This window comes from Xenia sp. Carnegie-2017, unplaced genomic scaffold, assembly GCF_021976095.1.
Source record: "Xenia sp. Carnegie-2017 unplaced genomic scaffold, XeniaSp_v1 HiC_scaffold_6, whole genome shotgun sequence".
Taxonomy (NCBI): Eukaryota; Metazoa; Cnidaria; class Anthozoa; order Malacalcyonacea; family Xeniidae; genus Xenia; species Xenia sp. Carnegie-2017.
Window position 1 is genome coordinate 14,392,902 of NW_025813526.1, and position 24,431 is coordinate 14,417,332.

At 35.7% G+C, this 24,431-nt stretch overlaps 2 protein-coding genes across 3 annotated transcripts; both read left to right on the plus strand.

Annotated features, from left to right (window-relative positions):
- The first annotated feature begins 375 nt into the window (after positions 1-375).
- LOC124457720 (methyltransferase-like protein 22) lies at positions 376-14,375 on the plus strand. 2 transcript variants are annotated; one of them, XM_047007912.1, is made up of 11 exons: positions 376-552; positions 1,151-1,309; positions 1,850-1,890; positions 2,669-2,721; positions 2,796-2,890; positions 3,167-3,241; positions 6,699-6,788; positions 12,600-12,683; positions 12,752-12,851; positions 13,079-13,244; positions 13,963-14,375. In XM_047007912.1, the coding sequence occupies exons 1-11, from the start codon at positions 453-455 to the stop codon at positions 13,996-13,998; spliced, it is 999 nt and encodes a 332-aa protein (XP_046863868.1). In that variant the 5' UTR covers positions 376-452; the 3' UTR covers positions 13,999-14,375. The 2 variants fall into 2 exon arrangements, with proteins under 2 accessions (XP_046863868.1, XP_046863869.1); XM_047007913.1 differs by having other exon boundaries at positions 391-552; positions 2,799-2,890.
- Positions 14,376-16,143: 1,768 nt separating this feature from the next.
- On the plus strand, positions 16,144-22,225 carry LOC124457719. Its single transcript, XM_047007911.1, has 3 exons — positions 16,144-16,217; positions 18,887-19,204; positions 21,022-22,225. Exons 2-3 carry the CDS (start codon positions 18,905-18,907, stop codon positions 21,811-21,813), a joined length of 1,092 nt encoding a protein of 363 aa, XP_046863867.1. The 5' UTR covers positions 16,144-16,217; positions 18,887-18,904; the 3' UTR covers positions 21,814-22,225.
- Positions 22,226-24,431: the final 2,206 nt, after the last annotated feature.

Consider the following 24,431-nt stretch of genomic DNA (forward strand, 5'->3'; position numbering starts at 1 on the left):
CCAGAAAAGGGGTCGGGGCATCACTCCCCCCTTGCGATAGCAACTTCTAGTTTATAAAAATAAAAATAAACAAGACGCCTGCTCAGGCGTGCACGCCTGCTCTTGTGATCAAATATTTCCGTTTAGGCGATCCAATTAAAACATGAAAGAGTGTCGGAAAAATAAGCTGAGGGCGAGTAATTTTTACGGTTTCAAACATTTGAGATACATGAAGTAGTTTTATTAAATATCAACACACGTGTCTGGGTGTAAAATTTGGCTTCAAAAAATTATTATGCTTTTCTTTTACAGCGTTCCATGTATTTTTGCTCAATGGCTCAGGTTATGACCATGGGTACGAGCGACATGAAGTGCGTCGAATATCTGCGCCCGCGAATTTTGTATGATTTGTAAATGCACAGACATCCGAATATCTTGGAATATCTGTCCAAAGTTCTCTTCATTTTTCTCGAATGTCAGATAATAAATGGAAAGAATACGATTCAGAAGAGGTTGTTCTATCAGATGTTCACCTATCAATTCCATTTACTCGCATAAAGAATGGTGAACATGGTATGTCTACTGTGTTAGTATTATTGGGTTTCTTACTGTTGGGTTTAAAATGTATGTACTTGTTGTATTTAAAATTATTTGAGTTGAGACAAAATATGCCCATGACAAGTCTTGAAGATTTATAGTTGATGGTTAAGATCTTATGAAATGTGTGAAGTACAAGTGTGTAATAAGTACTATTTAAGTAAGATTTTATGAAATTTCTTTAATTAAGGTTTGGTAAGTTTAATATTTTTTTGCATTCACTATTTGATTATTTTTGAATTATGTGAATCTTTGCACGTTTTGAGGTGATGGAAAGGGAAAGCTTAAAGGAAAGAGAAAGAATTGTTTACTATTCATATATTCAGCTCTTCCATTGTAATTTCAAAAGCAATCTTGTGGGCAGAGCTAAATATATGAATATTCACACCTCAATTACCATTCTAGTTTTTCCCCTGGTGTAAAGTCAGAATCATCTGGTCATTTTATTAGATGTCTAAGTTACGAACATTTAATTTGGGGGAAAGGGAAATTAAAACTATAAATTTGTAAATTCTTAAATTAATACACTTAGTTCGTACTTTTTCAACAGCTTGTTTTTTCTGCTGATTTTTAGCTTTGTCAAGAATTCATTTTACATCTCCCAACCATGCCAAAACCATAAATAAGGATGATAAGAAGGAGGCTAAAAAAGTTAAAACTGATGCAGATGGGGATTTTGTTGTTGAAAGATCACAACCTAAAGATGGCATCGAACATCATACAATAACAATCGGTGAGGTCAATAGCTTGCAATATGTATTGTTTTGGAATGTTAGAAGTGGTACAAATGAGAAAGTGCACAAAAAAGTCTAGCATGTGCATATAGGCCTTTTGCATCTGCTGTTAATGTCTGTAGAGTATTTACTCAACAAGTATGAAATTGCAAAGCTAAGTTTCATGTTTTATGAAATTTTTAGGTAATACGGTCTCAATCCCTTCTACATGTAGTTTGGAAAGGAAGAGTTTCTTGTTTGTGAAAAACATTTCTAATGCACATTTATTGCAAATTAATAAAATGATAATAAGCATGTTTTTTTCCACAAGCGCATGTATTGCTCAAACTATGTGTTTAAATTTTGAAACTTTCAGGCCTAAATTCAGCGGTGCTTGTATTAGTTTTTCCATTCAGACTTCTTGATTGGCTAGGTGCTCATTTGTGAAGTAACTTGTCATTTTTTATATTTCTTTTATAAAACTGCCACCCAGGATGATTTTTTTGTCATTAATTGGCATTTAATGATTATTGATACTTTTTTTCTGATATGAATTGCAGAGCACACACTTGCTACATCATTGTCTGGGGTTGGTACGCAGGCAAGTGTACATCGAAAATATATTGTTAGACTTATGTCCATGGTTTTTTGAGTACATATATATTCTATGAATACATATATACTAATCAAAGAGAGTACATACATATTAATTGAAAAGCTAATGCCTGAGGTGTATTTACATATAAATATAATGAAACATATGTATGCATACCTCAGTCATTAATTACTTCATGATTAGTATTTATGTATTTTCTTTCGTATTCTATATACTTTTTTTTTGTCATACAAATACGTATGTACAACATAAACATTAATTGAGTGAACTGTTTTTTTAGTATAAGTGTAATGCATAGATTATTATCTTACTTACCTATTTTTGCGATGTCTTCAACTGTGCAACTATTGTAACCTTTGTGTTAATCTAGTATTTGTTTTATTAACTGTAATCACTATTTAGTTAGGATTATAAAATAAAAACAATAAAACGCGTCAACCATATTAACCAATCAAATCAATCAAATCAATCAAAACCATCAATCTGTAAAAGAGAATTTGTCAATCGATCATGAATACATGTTATGGGAAAAGTTTCGGGCTTGCATTGATCAACGCTGGAGTTTTCCTCCGAGAGTCTCCTCGGTTCGCATTAAGATGCGGAAGTACGGAAGACTAACTGCAATTATTTGAAGACAACTTTTAAAACAAGCTGTCCCGCAATTTTCGGCTCCTGCTCTAGCTACTTAAGGAAAAGATAAAAGAAAAAGTATGTTATTGCCGACATTGTGAACCTAAATCACCCCTTTATTAATTATTTGTAGATATGGAGAGGATCGTTTTTGCTGTCGGATTATATTGTTTTTAAGGAAAACGAGTTAGTTGATGAATTTATATATTTTCTTGTATTTTTTATGATAACTTTACTAAATTGTTTGCATTTTTTATAAGCAGGTTTGATGGCTGTACTGCTTTGGAATTAGGAGCTGGAACTGGTATGTGTAGTGTTGTAATGGCGAGGGTTGCAAAGCGAGTATTTTGCACGGGTGAGTTTTGTTGTAAGTAGTACTCTTTATTGTATGACAAAGCGCTAAAAACGAAGCTTGCATTTGCTGGAAGTTTTGTTTAAAGAATCTCGACGTTGGCGTTCAGCTTTTTTAATCTTTTGAGTAGCTACATTTTAACCGAGATTAACTTAGTTAACAATAAAGAAGCTCCCCAATTATTACAGTATGTTGGTCACAAATCGTTTCTGCAAATTTATTACATTAAAATAGTAAACATTTGAAAGCATATTGGTCATTGGTTTTTGGTTTTTGTAGATGTGGGCGATGTCTTAGAGATGTGTAACCTAAACAGATTAAGAAATTGTGAATTGTTTAAATATTCAAGTTCAGGTATTAGTTCTGGTTTTACCCGTTTCGATCTTTGTATGCATGCTCACGAAGATGTCTCGTGATGTCTTCTTTGTAATTTTTACTAACTTATGTTGCAGTTAATCCATGACAAATGGGACACTTGTAAACAAAACTTAAAGTGCATATAAACCTTATAGGATTATAGTATAGTTTGAATGAGCAGTTCTTGAAAACTACAAATTAAAAAAAAAATGAACAGTAATCAAAGCTTTCATCGCAATTGTGGTTTAAAAGTCCAGATTTTCACTACATTTTTCCCTATGGGGTCTGGTATCTAATACATGTTGTCACGTCATATAAGGAACACAGTCGCGTAGGCTCTATTCAAAACAAATTGTTTGCTTTTTAAATAATCAATAGTTTCGCCAAGTTTCGAGTATTGCGTCGTATTTTTTTAAAAATGTCCTCGTCCGGGTCGGAACCATCATCTTCAGATTCATCAGAAAATGCGAATTATGATATTGAGTCGAAGGACAGTGTTTTACGTGTGTCTTTCCTTGCAAAAGGTATATCGCCTTGCGAAGTCTTCTGCTTTGAAATGTAAGTAAATACTAGACATTTTTTATATTGGGCATTTTGGTCGCTTTGACGCGACAAAATGGAGCCAATTCTTCCTTCGTCTTTTTTTTACACGATTGTCGGACCCAAAAAAGGAATTCGGTGAAGGCCTATGCCCTTTTCTTGGCATGGAACGTTAGAGCAGCCCGCAATAAGACATCGATTTAGCATGATGTGACATTAGTAAGGAAATAGCTTGTTAAATTACTATAATGTTCAGACAAGTGGTTACTTGCATGACGTCACTCGACTGCGCAGTCCCAGTCTCTTAGCGGCAAAACTGACCGCTTAAAATGGTATATATTTGCAACTTTGACGGACTGTACAGCCCAAACTGTTTGTCCGATTAAAACATAATTTTGGAATATGGCTTTTGGGTTTTGTACATTGGATAGTGTGAAAACCACGTAAGGTTTATATGCACTTTAATATGATTTTCATATTTACAGTAGATACAAAATGAACACATGTAATGTTTGAGGTTGATAACTTAAAGGCTGTTAAGTTACGGCTAATTAAATAATTCTTGGGAAAATACGGCTTATTGAAAAATTCTCGGAAAAAGTGCGTTTTTTACCCTCAACTAGTCGTTGTCTCACTCAATCTCAGTTAATAAGTGATATTATGAAACTCGTGAGATGCTTTATTTCTGTAAAAAGAGTATGTAGATTTGTTCACTTCGTAGATTGATGAATTCATTCAGTTGAAACTGTTTGATATCAGTTTCTTCTTATTTTTGCTTTCATTTTGATGCTATGCATTTACGTACAAAGAACATGTCTAGACTTGTCAATTGGAAGCTGTTTTACTGCTTGATGTGTGCCTCGTGTGGACTGTTTTATTTGCGTCACGAAATAGTTTGCAAAAACTGTTTGCTTGTAAGAGGAATGTTAATACGGTGAAAGCATTTTGTTTTTTGGAAAATCTTTGGCGATATTTGGTTATTAATGTTATAAGATGCATTGTGGACGTACGTACCAGGACATGTTCAGTATATGTATTGCTTTATAGTAAAACATAAAAGTGAGAATTACTTCGAAATATGAATTTCTCATTTGTCGTCAAAAGGTCTAAAATCTCAATTTGAACTGTGGGTAATTGTTGCTCTCTGTCACTCACTTCTCCCACTTCTTAAGAACTGGTGGAATATTGAACATGCATCCAAATTTGTGTATTGACTTGGTTTTTATCAACAAGTTCATGCTTATAAATGAATAGCCAGTTGTCCAGCAGAACAAATAATGCTATGATTACCTGCTCTACATACATGCTTAAAACCAGCACTCATCCTCAGTCGTACGAGCCAGTGTTTAAAAATGATTTTAAAGCAACCAAAGTTGTATCATTTATTAAATTTTACTGTAAAGTATATCATATTGATTGTAAAATTAGGTTTTTCTTGTATTACAGAAGATTACGAATGTATATGCGATAAATTACATAATTTAGCATGCGTATTTACAGTGTTTGGTCATATTTGTTTGTGAAAAATAATGATGATTCTGTAATATTCGATGACAATAATTTTTTTTATATCTACTGGTGTAAAATTTTTATCATAAATGTGTTTTAAGAGCCATAATTGTGCAGTGTCATTTGTGTTTTTCTCTTTTTTTTAATTGGGTATTGACCCTTTTTAAAAATTGTGTCTTTAATGGTGCATCTAATAATCACACATAAATATGGCATACCTGTTTTAAGAAAGATTTTAAAAACGTATTATTTTCACCAACTTTTACCAATATTTCGCACTGTGTTTTTCTTTTTTTTTGCGCTCTGACATTTATAGAAGGTTTGGGGCTAGCTAATTTTGCTTGGAAACACAAAAATTACCGAAAAACAACGTTTTTTGTCTCGACAGTTATGCTTTCAATGTATTTTACATCATTTCTAGAAAAAGAACGAGGGATGTCAGTTTTGTATACAAAGCATATTACAACATGCCGAAACAGAGTTTGCTCTTCATCGTTCTAAAAGCAGGCTTTAACATTTACAGATGTCCTCTAAAACTATTTTCTAGAAAAGTCCAAACACTATTAGGTCTTTAGCCATTATGCTGGCTCACGGAAACCTGTTTTATGCAAAAAAATCCGGCAATTTGGACGTGATGTATTTCGCCTCCGTACCCTCAATGGCAGCGATCATGCAGGCTTCAAAGATGGGGCAATTTTCTCCTTCCACTTATTGTAGTGCTCATTGTGGCAGACAGTAAAGCTGCGACGTCACGTGCAATCACACTATAATATTAAATAAGTGAAAACCGATCTTCCGTTTCGGGATTTTTTGATTAATTGCTCTTGTAATGCGAAGGCGATATTTCCATTCAACATATTTCCTTTGCGTGGGGCCCCTGGCGACCGCCAATAACTCCCTTCCCTAGATCTAGACCTGGCCGTATATCATATTTTTCTGCATTTTTTTACGCTTATCTTTCATGCGATTTTCTATTTTAAATGTGTCCAATCAACAGGAACTTTCCTCAAACATGTTCGAATACTTTTTTAAATAGATTGGTAAAATTTGAAACGGTGTCTTTGATATTTTGAGGAAGCGTTGCAACTCCTATCCATGCCAAAATGGCGTCGCCAACATGATTTACGCTTCTGTTTGAACGAAGAAAATATCGTTCAACAAACATTTAAACACTGGAAATGTGTTATGCTGTTTAATCAAATGCTAACAAAGTTTATAAACGTGACGAAACATGTTTTTTAAACCACATGAAATGAAGTGGCTTAACGGGAAAATGTTTCAACAAAAAATGTTTTAAATTTTTTGTGCGATTGAACATTTACCGTTTGATCAGGAATTTACATTGCATAAATGTCATTCGGAAAAGGAAAATGTCAAATTAACGTCTGCTGTATATATTTTGCAGATAATGACGTCATGTTTGTTCGTGAGTTGGACTTCTTTCATTCCTCAGATGTTTTGTTCAAGACAGCACTTGATTCGGAACTGAACTCAGGTGAGTGTCACTTGTTCCTTAGCTCGACGTGATATGACTCTCAAAAATGTACATTCACCTATTTGAGTGATAAATCCCTGTCTACACGTTCAGGATAAATCTGAAAACGCAAAAATAACTTTAAGGATATACGTTCCATCCACACATATCCATGTAAAGCACCCACACAAACCGTAAACTTTAGAAAACGCCTTCCACAGTGTAATTTTTTGAAAACTGAACAAAATTAGTCTCGTGCGTAAGGATAAAACCGTAAAAATATAAAAATTATGACGTATTAACTATGAACCAGTTTGGTGTTCGCCATTTTCGTTTTTAAACATGGCGGAAGGCGAAAGGTTGTTGTGGGTCCGGCTTTATATTACGATCTTGAATTCTCACGCAGATTACATTCAGGGTCGTATGAATATTCTCCAACTGTGTTACCTTGTGCGGGAAGGGTAACTGTCTAGCGGTTCGGCAAGAAGCGTCAAAGGAGAAAGAGAAAATTTTAGATCCGACCTGGACGAACAATGCTTGGTGTAACGGTTTCCCGTTAGTGAACTAGTTGTCTCAGAAGAATGGAGGAAATATTTCTTAACAGTTTTCTCTAAATATTTATCTGCAATCCACTTCAGCTCCTCTTCAGCAGTTACTCTAAACAATCTTTTTCTCTTAGTGTACTCTCATCTACTCTAAGCAGACTACTAATATTTGTCCAAGGAAAGGAAAGTTCTCTTAAAAATTCTATATGGTCTTTTTCATGGACATATAGTCTGGAGGCCATTCTTAAAAAAACGTTTAATTGACATTTATAGTGAAAGCAGGAAACAGAGCTTAAAAATAACCGACTTGTGGTTCTTTTTAAGGATATCACTGTTTCAAGCTTCTTATATGATCTCTAAACGTGTTAAGGAGGCTTTGATTCTGGTATTTCGTTTCTACCACGTGATAACAAGGCTAAGAGGAAAAAACCTATTAAAATTCTTGAAAATTAAAGTTTTTAGGGCAGTGTCAATGCAATTGTAACTATTCAGAGTGTGAAAGTATCTACATCTGCCCCATGAAAGCTACGGGTTTTTCACTTTGCTTGGAAGACTGATCACGTGACTATAAAATATTTGCTCGATACTTGCTTTGCTTTGCCAATTTTCACATTCCGAAAACAATTCATAGTCTAGAATAATGCTATATTTTTCACAAAAAGTTAAAATGTACAAAAAGAAATGTGTCTTTAGACTTTTTTGTAATGGAACTACATTGCGTATGCAAAATAAAATTAATTTGCAACAGTGACGCCTGTCTGTTGTCGAAAACTTCACAAAAATTCTTACAGCTATTCAGAGGCCGTGGAAGGTTCTTAATTGAGGAATGGACTTGTTCATGTATGCTTGTTTTACTTAAGTAGCTTCTATTGAAATCAGTTGTTTTAATGGATTAACGCATATTAAAACATAATATATAAATATTGCTTTTACCCCGCCCCACACCACTTCCACCCCACGCGCAATTATCAGTCCTGCGCGGTCACTTCTATTCTGTTGTTAAAAATACAATCATAAATATATTTATGTGTTTGTTGATGTAGTTCATCCAGGTTAGTAGATTCCTAAAAACGGACTGTTTAAATTGATGTTCACTCTCGTTTTGACAACCTTAGCGGTAGACATCTTCAAAGTCAGATGAGGAGTAACTATAAAATTAACTCGAAAATATAAAGATAACATTTCTCGCAAAAACTGCGTTCATTCTCTGTAGCAGCAATCGGAAAGTGTGTACAGCAACATTCAGTCAATCGATGTCTTGGTGAACTTTTCCAAACTTAAGTTCTGGGGATCATTTTGTTCCTCAAAAATCTTAATTATTGTTACGAGAAGTGGTTTCAAACTCTCAAAGAATAAAAACAATCCACGTTTATTCCTATCTCTAGCAGTAGCTTTACTCATATTTGAAAAAAATCTACATGTTCTTTTAAAACACTTGTCTGTTTTTCTTTTTGTGCATGCCTTTTTTGCGCCAGCTATCTAAAGTCCTGTGGCGATGGAAAAATGGTGACGGGAACAGGCAGAGGATGCTGCTGGAAGTTCTTAGCCATGACTCTGCACGCAGGCGGCTGCGAATTGATGGTCGTCCGCCGTAAACCTAGGGCAGATACGGCGCCCGTATCCTCTCGCAGTGACAGAGCAGCCGTCTTTAGGGTTAGCACTGCTCTCCCCACATGGGGAAGGGGAGATAAAAGGATCCCTAAACAAAGCCTGCCCTACTTGCACCTGGCAGGAACCGCACCTGCCTGGGCATCCAACTAAGCGGTCGTACAACTAAGGATAACAAAACAAGAAAGCCCTTAACCATTGGGGCATGGAACGTGAGAACGCTGTTGGACAGAGGAGACAGACCAGAGCGACGCACTGCTCTTATAGCAAGGTTGCTTGGACAATACCAGGTGGACATAGCCGCATTGAGTGAGACCAGACTTGCAGATGAAACTCACCTGGAAGAGGTCGGTGGTGGCTACACCTTCTACTGCATTGGGAAACCGGAAAACGCCCCAAGACACTCAGGCGTGGGATTTGCCATACGCACTCAGCTCGCAAGGCGACTAGTCAGCTTGCCACAGGGCATCAGCGATCGCCTCATGACCCTGCGGCTGAAACTCCAGAAAGACTGCAACGCAACAATTGTCAGCGCCTACGCCCCTACAATGACAAACCCAGATGAAGTGAAGGAAGCCTTCTACGAAGAGCTCAACCAGCTCCTCTCCAGTGTTGACCGCAGAGACAAACTCATCATCCTTGGAGACTTTAACGCACGAGTTGGAGTAGACTACACCATATGGCCAAACATCCTGGGTCGCCATGGAACTGGCAAGTGCAACTCCAATGGCCTGATGCTACTATCACTGTGCGCACAGCACGAGCTAACCATTACTAACACTCTCTTTCAACAAGCTGACAAGCTGAAGAACACATGGATGCACCCTCGTTCCAAACAGTGGCACATGCTGGACTACGTAATCGTCCGCCAGAGGGACCGCAGAGACGTGCACTTCACACGCTGCATGCGTGGTGCCGACTGTTGGTCTGATCATCGCCTGCTACGGAGCAAGATGAACATCCAGCTCGCCAGAAAGAACAAATCAGCAAGAGAGAAGCCACTGAGGAAGTTGAATGTAGCTCGCATTCCACCCAACAAAGAAGAGCTGCAAGAGAAGCTAGAGGTAGCCCTGGGAAACATTAACATCACGGGCGAGGATATAGAGGAAGACTGGAGCACTTTCAAAGAAGCCGTCTACAACTCTGCAGCGAGTGTCCTTGGATACGTTGAGCGAAAACATCGAGACTGGTTTGACGAGAATGACGCTGAGATCAACGAGCTTATTGACAGGCTCCATAAAGCTCACAGCGACCTTATAGGGGACAAAGCTTGCGAGAAGAAGAAGCAAGACTACCAGCAAATGAGGCAGCATGTGCAACACAAGCTGCGGAAAATGAAGAACGCCTGGTGGGAAAAGAAAGCCGAAGAAATCCAAGTGGCAGCTGATGCTCACGACTCAAAAAAGCTCCACGATGGGCTTCGCGCGGTTTACAGTCCAAAATCGTCAGGCTCTACCCCCATCAGGTCTGCAGACCGAACGACACTGCTAACAGACAAAGCTGACATACTTTCACGCTGGGCTGAACACTTTAACAAGCTGCTGAATAGAGAGTCACAGATGAACGAAGAAGCCATTGAGTCCCTCCCCCAGCTACCAATCAAAGAGGAAATTGCCGACCCACCCACCAGAGACGAGGTTGCGAAAGCCCTCAAGCAGACAGGGTCTGGAAAGGCTCCTGGGGCAGATTGCATTCCAGCTGATGTCTACAAGAACGGAGGCCAGGCGCTCCTGGACAAACTGACATCCCTGCTCCAGGAGGTTTGGAAAGTTGTCAAGGTCCCCCAGGACTTCAAAGATGCTGCCGTTGTGCACATCTATAAGAGGAAAGGCGATAAGACCTTATGTGACAACCATCGAGGCATATCCCTCCTCTGCATCGCAGGCAAGGTTTTGGCCCGAGTAGTCCTAAACAGGCTAATCACAAATGTTGCCGAGGCCATCGTCCCTGAATCTCAGTGTGGTTTCCGGGCAGGCAGGGGAACTCCTGACATGGTTTTCGCTATTCGCCAGTTGCAAGAAAAGTGCCGTGAGCAAAACAAGGAACTCCACATGGTCTTCGTAGACCTAACTAAGGCATTCGATACCGTTAATCGGGAAGGCCTTTGGAAAATCCTGGGAAAATTTGGGTGTCCAAAGAAACTAGTCTCTCTGGTAGCCTCCTTTCACGATGGCATGCAGGCAAGAGTCCAGGAAAGTGGGGAGACATCGGACCCTTTTCCTGTGAAGAACGGTGTGAAGCAAGGTTGTGTTCTTGCCCCCACTCTCTTCTCCATCCTGCTCGCAGCGATGCTGCTCGACGCCTTCCGTGACTTCGACAAAGGGGTGTACATTCAGTTCCGTACTGATGGAAAGCTCTTCAACCTCAGAAGACTTCATGCCAAGACCAAAGTCTACGAGGCACTCCTGCGTGAATTTATCTTCGCAGATGACTGTGCACTAGCTGCCCACTCCCATGAAGACATCCAGTGCATAACAGACCTTTTCGCAACTGCATGTGATCGCTTTGGGCTGACCATCAGCCTGGGCAAGACTGAGACCCTGGTCCAGCTTCCACCATCCCAGACACGTGACACCTCACCACCACCTCCTGTCATCATTAATCACACCAACATCATGACTGTTGACAAGTTCTGCTACCTTGGCAGCACCATCAGCAACAATGGTTCTCTGGACGCAGAGGTAACGCTGCGTATTGCAAAGACCAGTGCTGCTTTCGGGAGACTAAAGAGAAGGCTCTGGCAGGAACACGGCATCAAGATCGTCACCAAAATTGCTGTGTACAGGGCTGTGGTCCTGAGTGTTCTGCTGTACTGCTGTGAAACCTGGACCACTTATCGCAGGCACATACAACAGCTGGAGCAGTTCCACCAGTGCTGCCTGAGAAAAATCCTCCGCATCAAGTGGCAGGACAAAGTGTCCAACCTTGAAGTCCTTGAAAGGTGTGGACTCTCCAGCATTGAGAGCTTGATCATCAAAGCTCAACTCCGATGGACAGGCCATGTCGTAAGGATGGATGACAGCAGAATCCCAAAGATGCTGCTGTATGGTCAACTACAAGACGGGAGCCGTGTACAAGGAAGACCGCTGAAGAGATACAAAGACACCCTTAAAGCCAACATCAAGAGCTGCAACATAGACCCAAACACCTGGGAGGAGTTCGCGGGAGACAGACTGCAGTGGAGGCATCTATGCTCCCAGGGCGTTCGGAACTTCGAAGCCGGTAGAGCAGCCGCCTTCAAGGAGAAGAGGGTCCGAAGGAAGCAACGCTCTGCCCCTCTTGTCTCGTACCCCTGCAGCGTTTGCGGACGTTCGTGTGCATCACAAATTGGCCTCCATTCACGCATGAGTTCCCACTCTCGCAGATAGACCTGCATTCCTACTCATCTGTCGCCCCGACAGGAGAGTCCATACATACAAATGCACCCGACCGATTAGAAAGCACTCTTATACACAATTTCGGAAAGTATCCCAAATATTTTTCCAATTTGATTTGCGGTTATGAGCAAAAATTGGGTGCTGTTAACTGCTTAATGAGAGAAAGACTTGCTTACAAGACCCTAGCTTATAGCAAAACATGCTTTTAAGGGTAAGCATGACCAAGCCAAGCTTCATGCTTATATTGCACATACCTCCAAAGTTAGTGTTAAATATGTTCTCTCTGTATCGTTTCGTTTTAGATAGCTCCTTAAAGTGCAGTTACAGTTGGACTACAAACGATAAGATTCACCTTAAAAAATTATCGGTGGTTTTTGCGTCAGATGGTAAGAAATTTGCTATTTATGAGAACTGTTTCTTTTTAAGTTGACATAATTTTCCGTATTCTTCTCAGTTATTTACAATGATGGCTTGACGGATGCCTTTTTGGAATGCATAATGTATTTGTTGTCTATGAATCCCAGTGCAATTGTGTACGTATCACTTGAAAAGAGGTAAAAAGCTTAACTTTGTACTAAAATCTTTAGTTTTGAAATCTTTAGTTTATGATAGCAAGCTATCGAAATTTTGTCACACGGCAATAAAAATTCATTTGCCTATTTGTGTCTAAAAACTTTGATTAACCTATTTGTGTCTAAAAACTTTGATTAACCTTTTTGTTATTGATGAGATTTTGTTTGAATATGTTTCAATAACGTAAGACTGTCTGTATTTGTAACAGGATTATTTTCACTTTGGAAGCCTTGGACGTTGTCTCTCCGGCTTATGATTATTTCATAAAGAAATTAGAGAAACTATCAAAAGAAAATGAAAATCTTAAAGTCCATTTCAAGAAGCTTGATACCAATATCCCTCAGTACTTTAACTACCTTCGGGTCAATGAGTTGGTAAGAGTTTTTTTGTAATGTTTGCAATTTTTTATTCCGTTTAGTATTGTTACATAAAATTGCTATTAGTTTTTTGGTAGGCTGTGGTTGTAGAAAAAACGCACGAGTATAATAGCACGTAAAATCATATTTCAAGTACTTACTGCAAGTTTTGTGAACTGTAGAAAATTTTTTTTCAAAGCTTCTTTGTACTATTTAATAAATGAGAAATTGTTTAACAATTTCAAGTCATCATTTTAGTGCCACCACGCTTTCCTAAAACAAAACAAGAGTAACTTAAGTAATAATTAGCAAAGAGTAAATGATCATTTACAAAAATTCGTCTTTAATTTCTGTGGTTACTATTCCATTCCTTTAATTAGCTTTGATCTCAAGCCAAAGCGATAGTCGTAGCTACATGTATAAGCTATAAAATTTTCTGGTTTTAATGTGAACTTGCATCCCATTTGAGAACAAAACTGAACGTTGATAATGAAAGGGATGGGATAGTAACCACAGAAAAAGATAATTATTTTAATTTCATAATCAATTTTTTAGAAATATCCCATGTAAAAGTACCATGTATAGAATAATGCTTACCTTTAGAAGATCTAATTGATCTTGTTTTACAAAAAAAGCTGCGTGCAATAAGATCTTAATTTTCAAACGCTGCTCGTTATTTGTAAATGCTGGGCGCGACTTATTCACAAAAAAATGTATTTTATTTTTGTTTTTGTAGGAGCTTTGGATGATTCACGCTACCCCTATAACCTGACATTAATTCAAGTAGCTTTTGTATATTATCATTTTTATGTATATTATCAATGTAGCCTAGGTTATTATTTTATTCGTCATATTTTCTTTTGTTTGTAAGTTACAATTTATGTAAATTTTTTTCTAATTTTTCATTGAAACTAAAAGATGGTACTTTACTGTAGACTTAGGGCCTGATTATATGGAGGCGAGCTGGCTCGGATAGCGAGCTAGCACGATGATTTCAAGGAATTGAAAGGAGCTAAAACTCTAAGTTTAAAAACTACAACTGTTTGCAAAGCGCCACACGTCATTCCGGCTGTAAGCCTCAAATAAGAGCAAACTGGTTGTTTTAATTTTAAATGTTTTGCTTACTTATTAAATCAAAACATTGTGAAATTGTTTGAGAAGATTTATCTGATGATGAGTATTGAATATTTTCCATTTGCCAAAATCATTTAACGCTTGGCCTGTACAAGCTTTGCCGTATAAAACGTACAAACATTATAAAAGAAGCACAATAAAACGTGTGCTTTGATTGGTTAATAGCCATGTTTGCAACAAACCGTTCTGCAATCAATCAATCAAATCGATCTGTCAATCAAAGAGAATTTTCACATAAATTTTGAATACATTTTAAAGTAACATTAAAACATCATTAATCTGTATGTTTGCATGTTTGCCTATATGACTTGACTCTTCTTGTTTAAAAGGGCATACTTATTTTACAGAAATTAAAATATTTATATTTTTTATTGTTTATCAGGATGCACGATTACACATTTTATGGTTTGTTATGTATACAGTCACCATAGTGCTCAATCCTGTAACGCTGAGCTATATAGAAATATGAGTTAGAAGAATAAAAAGAAGTTTTTGGAGTAATTATTATTGCCATGACTAACTGAAGCCATATTGGATTTGTTAATTTTTACTGTGTTGTTATTCATAATGACATCCGCACTCATTACTGTTGGTACGTGTAACTTCTGCTCACCGGACTCTAGTGTTGACATGAAGAGATTAAGTAATACAAATACAAAATAGTTTTGTTTATGTGAAATATTTGAAGCATAAAACTTTGGTAAGATTTGCTTAAGTTCTTTCAATACTGCATGTAATATTATAAAATTACGTCATTTGATCTATAAAAGATTATATATGTGATCTCATGGTTACTTTCCTTTATCATAAAACACCTTTTACAAGTATAATAAATTCGGTACTTCTGATTGTAATGCTCGATTCAAATCAAGTGACCACTCAGTAAAAAATTGACTCTGCGATATTTAATATCGTGTTAATAATTCAATGCATCCAAATGTACATTTAAAAACTTCACAATTTGATCATTTCTATTAAACGTTTGTGAGAAGTGTCATGGTAAGGGATGAATAACGCCTTATTTAACCAAAACACAAAAATCTCTTCTTAGCAAACGATGCTCTACTAACTGCCGTTTCAACAAAAATGAAGAGGTATAATTACAAGAGAGTATAAGTAGCGTAGCGCCTATCATGTGTAGTAAGTTCAAGAACTAAGGGCTCAAGATTGTTTGACCGTCACTGTTTAATTTGCATAAATTAGCCTTCATCAAAATTTATTGTCACGAAAACCTCGTAAGCAATCATGACGTAACCTAAAAATTTGGCTGCATTGAAGTTAAACATCATCTTTTTGATACTTTTAGTGACATCTTTGAGAGACTAAATGAACAAACCAATCATGCATTAACTATTAGTTTAAGGAAGTCTAGTTGTTATAAGCTTCTAACCTTGCAAATTAAATATACATAAATTCTAAAAGTCTCTACTATGCGCAAATTATGAATTTAAATTCAAAATTATATATTTAATGAAGAAAACGTAATTTAGGGAAGAAAAATATCATAATTTGCTTTAAAAACACAAGAGAAAAGTTTGCTTTCATATAAATAGTTATTTTATTTAAGAAAACTCCTAATACTTGTGATGTGTTAGCAAAAACATAATACTTAAAAGCTCTATCAATTATGCATTTGTCAATTAAACTCTTAACAATTTTCTCTTGTTAATCATAAATATATGAGAAAAGCACTAAATGTCAATTATAAATAATTAATTACTTGCAGGTAAGTGAAGCATTATTTACAAAAGCATATGTTTAAAAAAACCTCTGAAACAGATTAGGCAGACATCGATTTGCGAACGAAGAGACAAGAGAAGTAACTATACGTTAATACAATACATCAATTGTACCCAGGTAAAATTGTCAAAACCGTATATTCTAATAGGCTAGTACCTTTATACTGTGTGAATGTTTAAGGATATAATGGTTCCATTCATGGAAAATTTTTCGTTTTTTTTGCAAAGAAAAGCAGAAGCAGTTGACTAGTTCTTTTAAGTCACAATTTATTTAGTCAATTTTTCGTTTTACCATTACATGTATATTACTGGAGTTTTTTTATCATATTTATCTTTATATCTTGTAAATAGTTTTCTGCTTCATTAGATGCTGCAATTTCGTCCACGAAAACATTCTGTCAATGATCACGTCACTAAATGCAGCTAAAGTTAAATGCTAATAAGAGATATTTGTTAAGAGATACTTGAAATATTTGCTAAGTTTCTGAAAAAATTAGGTTTAACTTTCTGAAAAATAAATGAAAAAAAATTAATAAAAATTGACTCAAGAAAATTATATTGATGAGACTTGTTCAATAAAACATTAACACAACACTTAACTGCAGGTGGAAGAGACAACATGCAGATGTTATGAAATGTATTATTGCTTTATTGCTAGATGTTCTTGATGTCCTTTACTGTTTAAACAAAATATATCAAGAAAAGTGAACTTGTGCACGTATAACTATGCACGTATAACGTGCACCTATTCACAATTTTCGACGCGTTAATTTTCAACTAGTTAATACAAATATTTTAAAGATGGATTTCAAAATAGCAAATACCATGGTGAATGGTGATAATAACAATGTAATAGTTCTTAAAAGAACAGCTTTAACCAGAACACTAACCCAACAATTCAAAGGAAACGTTAATTACAGGTAGAAAAAGACACTATGCATTTCGGCAGACTACTCGTCAGGTGTCAACGTCAGCTAAACAAACCTCCAAACCATGCTATATTTATAACGTTACAAAAGGTTAATGTCATCCCTATTTTTAGAGATGACACTTAAAACAGAGACAGATTAAACACGTAATCTTTTTGTCGGCAAAGGACAGGATTAGTCAATTTAATTAATACCAACTCCATGACGCGTAGCTGGAATAACGAACGACATTTTTTAATAATTCTAAAGTTTTCATCAGAATAAGCATTGGCACAGCGAGTGTTGCTCAAAAGATGTTTTCCAATCGCTTAATCTCATAGAATCGGATTTTCACTATTACACCCACGTTTTGGTAGTTGTCGTAAAGGAACAGTTTTATTCCTGATAGAAGCCCTACCTACATAGCAAGCATCACACTCACATTTAAACTCGTAGACTACATTGCTTGATATTTGAGTAGGGAGAGACTCTTTGTGAGTTGGTGGAAGAATAGTTCTTTTTGAGAATATAAAGACCACATTGCATGCAAAAAACAAACTCTCGGTGATATTTTTAGTTTCCTTCTCGATGTCATTAGAGGCCTTACCCATCCAGGGAAGTTTAAGAAAACAGGGCACTTGGCCAGTCCAAAACGTTTATTCCGTTCATTGTTAGTGGATAAGAAACGTTTGTCTAGCAACTTTTCCGGATATCCATTTAACACAAAATATTCTTCAATGATATAAGATCACTATCAATAAACTCTTTTGAGGGCAATCTATGCGTTCGCTTTATCAAATACTTCATTAAAGAAATCGTTTCTCTATGCGGAGAGAAAGAGTCAAGGCGCGTGTACAAACCAGTGAAAGTTGCTTTGCAATTAATGCTAAGAGGACCTCTAGATAGTACATGATTTAGATTTACTATCTAGAGGACCTAAGTTTGGAATTCGCCCCAGTAAGTTAAATAAAGAGGATATATTTTCTGAGTTTGAAATGTTTTGGTCGCAGTTGGGAAAGTTTCAGCCAAATGATAGCGAAGCAGTGCCGGGCTTTAACAGTAAACTATCAAGTCTTGCACACGCTTATTCTGAATGCAATGTTGATTCTAAAGAACTTTCTCTTACAAAAGAAATAAAAATAACACTGCACAAAATGCACAAAAGCTTTAGAAAGTTTAGGCTGAAAGGCATCTTTTACCGCATTTGAAATATAATTTTTTATACTAAAGTAGGAGCATGGCCTTAAATAAATAGCAGCCTTCAGAGAGAAAGGGACGTTTGAAAATGAAAACTATTCAATGGAAAAAAATTAATAAAAATTAACTCAAGAAAATTATATTGATGAGACTTAACACAAACACTAACATTAACACATCACTTAACTGCAGGTGGAAGAGACAACATGCAGATGTTATGAAATGTATTATTGCTTTATTGCTAGATATTCTATAAAAGTGAACTCGTGAACATATAACTATCTAAACAAAATGTAAGATAAGTAAACAATTCATTTTGACGAATATTGCTTTGCTATAAAAGGAGTTTTATTATCTCATTAAATTTCACTAAACATCAGAGTCGCCAACTGTATGGAAGATTCGACAACTCTGCAAAAGTAAAAAATAAATCATAAAGTTAACTTAACAATGGCAAGTGGGTAAGAATGGAAGATTAGCTGTGGATATAATAAATTTCCTAACTTTAATATTTTAATTTTTGTAACTTCGTTGTCACGTCCATGCAACAAATCAAAAAATATCCATGATATTATTACTATGTTGCTTGAAAACATGTAAATCATATAGCAAAAAGCAGTTTAAGCAACTACAACCTTACATATTACAAAGATATAAAACTTATACAAATCTTTATCTTTAGGCAAAAGTTTACGTAATTATGCTCTGTTGGATTGCGGTGATCCAAATTTTGTATTTCCTTCCCATTTGCTACTGCAACTACATCGTGGAAATCAAAGGTCATCTAGCAAGGATGCATTCTAATTACATTATAGGAAACATCAGTAATTCCAACATTCACCATTGTCTTCATAACTGTATGGTAAACTGCTCGTGTTTATCATTTCAAATTTGTGGTACAGTTTGTCAACTACTTTCCACTACAATAACTGAAGGATCACTAAAAGAAGATGGCATTAGTCAATGTAATCATTTCACAATGCATATATCTGATATCGAGGTGAGTTTATAATAGTTGAAGATTCAACGAAAATGGAAAATCTTCATTATATTATATTAAAAGTCTCAAATTTCTCAGTGTAGTAAAATACCTATTCACTTCGCATGATTTTATTATACAACGTTTTCATACTGAAAAACATATTAAACTTAGATTATGAATAAATTACTAAATTTATTGGTTGCAGATGAAAGCAATATAGTTATTTACAATTTATCGTACGCGTTGTTTCTTCAGACAATTAATATACCACAAAGTTTCATGTATATCCTTATGTGTCTATTAATTTTTATCAAGATTCTTTACCAAAGATAACTACAATAGCCAAAAAAAAAAAATTAGCTTCTACCAAAATCCTGCCATAGAAAGACACTCATTACATTTGTGGCGTAAGAAATATATTTACGGAATTACGCTGAGATCGTCCGTGAACTATATTGAAAATTAATTGCAATGCGTCCTAAGCTGTGTTTCCTGCTTTCCTTTGTCAAGTGAGGCCAGCAAAATATATATTATTATACACACCGCCTACCAACTTATTACGGTTCTAGTGACAGAATTGCATCATGATGAGCGCAACTTTGCATCGTCTCCTTGGCTGGGCCAACAATAGCCCCCATATAAGGTATAATACGCATCGTATGAGCACGCAGATAGGCTAGAAAGAAAGCTCTCAAGATGACGATTTATTCAGTCTTTAGAAAGAGAAATTTGAATGGATTTTTATTAAAATACATCAAAATAAACTTGTAAACAGTTAAATGCATGCATATTTTGTTTTTACGTTTACACAAAGCCAGATATTTCGAGTGAAATAGTGTCAAAACAGATAAAATTCACCAGATAGGAAGTAAATTGTTCAAGATATAATTTGGTGGTAAGCTTGTTTTTTAGCCACATATCTCGAAATTTATAGAACATAGAACTAATCGATACACCGTCGTCAAAGAGTTTTTAATATCTTTACAAAAAAAAACACTCTATTGGCGAAGGATTTAAAACGAAAAGTATACGAAATTTAAAGTATGTCAAGAGGAAACTTTCAGATATATTGGTAAAAAATCTGATTCTAAATAATCTTTTATTACATGACGATTAATTTTTTCACATTACTTGACCCGGCACCGCGATAATTAAGGATAGATGTGGAGGGAGAACATTCATATAAATGTATGGGTTAACAAAAGATATTAAAGGTGCTTAAGTTGTTAATCATCTTTGAATCAATAAGCTACAGCTTAAAACACTGAAATGCTATAACCTACTCAGAAATTACAAAATAAAATCCTTCCCCTCCTTCTTTTTGCAAAAACAATGAAATCTTTCAGTTGGGGAATTTGTTATTTGAACTTCAGTACTTTGGCATTATAGCAGGGTAGTGTTAACGAAAATTTATTGCAGTAGATTCATCCAATCACTCTGTTAATCCTATTTTATTCAGATCTTTAATTGGTTAACAAACATAACAATTACCAATTCTATAGCAGAATCATCATGACAACAGCAATTTCTTTTAAGGCATGTTTCGACTAAAGTTATTATAGTCATCTTCAGAGCAATAAGCTACAACTTGTGGAGTAGATCTTCGCAAGGACAAAGAGTGAAAGAATTTTATTTTGTCTTATTCGTTTACTTATTAAGTAGGTTATAGCATTTCCCTTGCGTTTACTTTTTGTTTTGCATGCATGTCGCTTTGCAATCGTTCTTCAGGAGTGACGTTTTTTTATCTGCTCATTACTTATGGCATCAAAATCAAATTCATTACTTGTTTATTGCTTTTTGTCACTGAGTTATTCACATTAGGTTTCTTTTTCAAGAAAAATCAAAGTTGCTGCAAAGAAACCTGCCAAACAATAATTGATTGTTGTCGAACGTCCAGTCATTGTAATAATAGAGGAAAATGTGAACTCAGTAAGCCATCAAGTAGAAGACGAGCTTCATGTAACTGTGATGACGGATATGTTGGAGATCGTTGTCAAACTATGGCAAGATCGTGCAGAAGTTATCGTGGTCAACAAAACGGACAATATAAAATATTTACTCCTGACGAGCAACTAATTTCAGTTTACTGTCATTTTGATGGGCATCGCGCATGGACACTTGTCCAATCATTTAGTTTAGAAAATTCAATAAATTACGAAAATAAACCTTACTACAAAAACTTCCCCAGAAACGTTACAAGCCCATCTTGGAAAGACTACAGACTTTCTTTGGAGACAATGATTGGCATAAAAGAAGACAAAAATGACAGATGGCGCATAACTTGCAATTACACAAGCATTAATTGGAATGTTGGGGATCGTCTTGAGGCAACGTATAAAAACATTGAATTACTGGATGAAAAAAAGTATGATGGGGAATGTGTTCTCGTGGAATATGTTAACATTCGTGGAGCTTCGTGCAGCCGTTGCAACATCAGCATTTTTCAAAACGAAAACTATATTTTTCATGCTGATTCAACAAAAACTAAATGTGGTCGGACTTGGAATGGAACTCCATGTGATGGACTTAATGAAGACAATTTTGGTCATTACAAATGCCGAAATAATAGACACGATTGCACATCTTCAAACAACGCCACCACACAATTGTGGTTTGGCAATGAATGATATATGCATGAAACTGTATGTTCTTGTATATACAATGTCCAATTTAGCAATTATAATCGCAGAATTTTACGAAGAGATCATAGAATGTCTTCAGCTATTCCTTTAAAATCTTTACATTATTATAAGTAAGTTAAGCATCAAGAAATCAACTTATTTATATAAATAAATCTTTGACTTCTTTTGATTCATATATTCGGTACTCCGCCCATTCAATTTGGTGAATGGCAATCAAAAAGATTTGATGAAAATAACAGTTGTATTTAAGTAAAACTTTTTTTGTATTTCCAGTAACTTTTCAGACCTAATTATAAGTAACATCTTAGCTTGTAACACACGTAAAACATAATTTTAAAAGCTACTGTACGTAATTAAAAAGATTAATGCAAAAACGTAAGTAAAATATGAAGCGCAATAGACTTGTTTGTAGATTACCACTGCTATCGACTTAAAATACTTTCACTTGTTTCTTTTTTGTAATCTATCTCAGTTTATTACTGTACTGTGCTCTATGCAGACTCTCCAAATTGTTATAAAGTTGGCAGGTATGTTACCAAAAGATTGTAATGCCATCTTGAACTCTTATTCAAATTTCATTTCTGTCAATCTTGGCAAATCAAAAAGATAGTTAACAAATTGTAGCATATTGCTGCGTCAGCCAAATTTAACTGACGTGATTGGAATTGAATATAAAACTCAATAATCCTGCTCTGTGTATGGAAACTAAAAGCCACTCGAAGATACCGTTGTTGTAATGTTGATGACTTGAAGTTCCATTGTTTACTTTGAACTGGTTTTCACGGTCTCCAGGATCCAATGACGATGATGATGTTAAGTCGCTTCTTATGACTAGACTAGCAATTTTTATGCCTTACTAACGAGTCGTTATCATCTTCATCATTATCACTGTTATAACCCCAATTATTTGCTGTAGTTTACTTTTCTTTCAGCTGAGCATTAGGGTCATTTATCTTTACTCCCCTCCTACATTCTTCTCCAATCTCATGTTCTCGTATTATAAAGAGTTTTTTCCAGGGCCTTTTTTGTGAATTTTTTCAGTGGGGAGGGTTAGCGGATTGGCAAAATGTAATGACGGGCTAGGAAAATATATGTATTTCTATATAATAAATGTAATATAAGATGAATAGAAATATTCATACCAAAATTATTTAAAATATTAATTATTCCCATTTTTGTCTTATTTCATATAATACAAACAAAACAAACAATCTTGATTGAAAAAGCTCTAGAGCTAACAAGTTTAATTTACAATATTTTACAATAAATGTTTTATTGTTGTAAGGGCTGCTTCAAAAACGTCTTAAAATAAAATCCTTTTACTTGTACGTGCTGACAGTTGGCAAAATCTATTTTCAGTCTTTAATAAGCATGAGTTTCTGAACAGCAGGCAGTTGATCGTAATGAGGTGAGGTGATATCGCGCAAAAATCTGTCAAGAATTCTGTAACTGGTTGCTTGGTCATAACCTTAACATAAAAAAGAGCCGAACGCCATAGTCGTGTAGGGATCTTTTATCTGCAGGTTTCATTGAATCAAAACTTTCAAACACTGTATTTAGAAACTTTTCTGTCAGTTATATTACATGACGGTAGTAGGAGAAGAGATGTATTAACAAACTCAACTGCAATGTTGGCTTTTGTTATGTTGATGATATATTTCCTCACTTCATTTCGTTCATCATCGACTCGAGACTAAAACACAAAAAAGGGGAAAAGTTTATTTAGATACGAATAAGTGTCTATCCTCGGAAATTGAAGTTATTAGTTAGTGTAGTTTCCAAATATTCTTTTCTAATTTTCCATCTTGAACGTTAAGTGAATTACTTACATTTAGATAGTTTTCTGAAGACCCTACAAGTTCAAGTCTAATTGACTCTGTTGTTCATTGGAATGTCGTCACTAGCGAATAAGCTGTTATTCTTTGAGGAAATCAATGACTTTGATCATCTTCTTCATCATCGTCTTCAACTGAATGTGGCATTCCAAGCTTCTCTTTTTGACCGCCCATATAGATACCCGTAAATGTTTAAAATTATACGCCATATATTTACAGTAGTCAACACAATTTACATGTTTCGGCTAAAAAGGAACTGATCTTAACTGGGTAAGGTTAGCTTTAGTTGACTCCATTTCTGTAAAGCCACATGTTTTTACATTAAAACGTTGAGAAGAATGATGTGCTTTTTCTGCTTTTTCGATATACCTGAAGATGGAGCAAATGTCAGTTATCAGAGATGTTAGCCACAACTGAAGTGTTGAAGGATGCCATGTCTTGAGAAATCTTTTTGTCTTGTCCCTCTCTTTTTAATCGTAAGGCGCTGCTGGGGAATCTAAGATTTTCTTCCAATGTAGACGACAACCATCAAGATTGTTAAGGACAAACCTGATTTCCGACAGGTATTTGCGGACTCACTGTCTGTAGTCAAACCGTAATATTTTGCTTTAATATTTGCACCATGTACCTAGTCCAAGACATTTTAATGAAGAAACTACAGCATCTAACAAAACTTCTGCCCCACGTTTCTTGAATTGCTTAACACATACTAAACGTGGTTAGATAGAGAGAGAGTGCGTGTATGATTAAAACGAACGAATGCAAATT

Coding starts and splice junctions, on each gene's coding strand:
- LOC124457720 (XM_047007912.1), top strand. CDS start 453: ATGTCAGATAATAAATGGAAAGAATACGATTCAGAAGAGGTTGTTCTA. Junction 1,891..2,668: donor TGTCTGGGGTTGGTACGCAG/GCAAGTGTACAT, acceptor AATTATTTGTAG/ATATGGAGAGGATCGTTTTT. Junction 3,242..6,698: donor GTTTAAATATTCAAGTTCAG/GTATTAGTTCTG, acceptor TATATTTTGCAG/ATAATGACGTCATGTTTGTT.
- LOC124457719 (XM_047007911.1), top strand. CDS start 18,905: ATGCTCTGTTGGATTGCGGTGATCCAAATTTTGTATTTCCTTCCCATT. Junction 19,205..21,021: donor TGCATATATCTGATATCGAG/GTGAGTTTATAA, acceptor TTCTTTTTCAAG/AAAAATCAAAGTTGCTGCAA.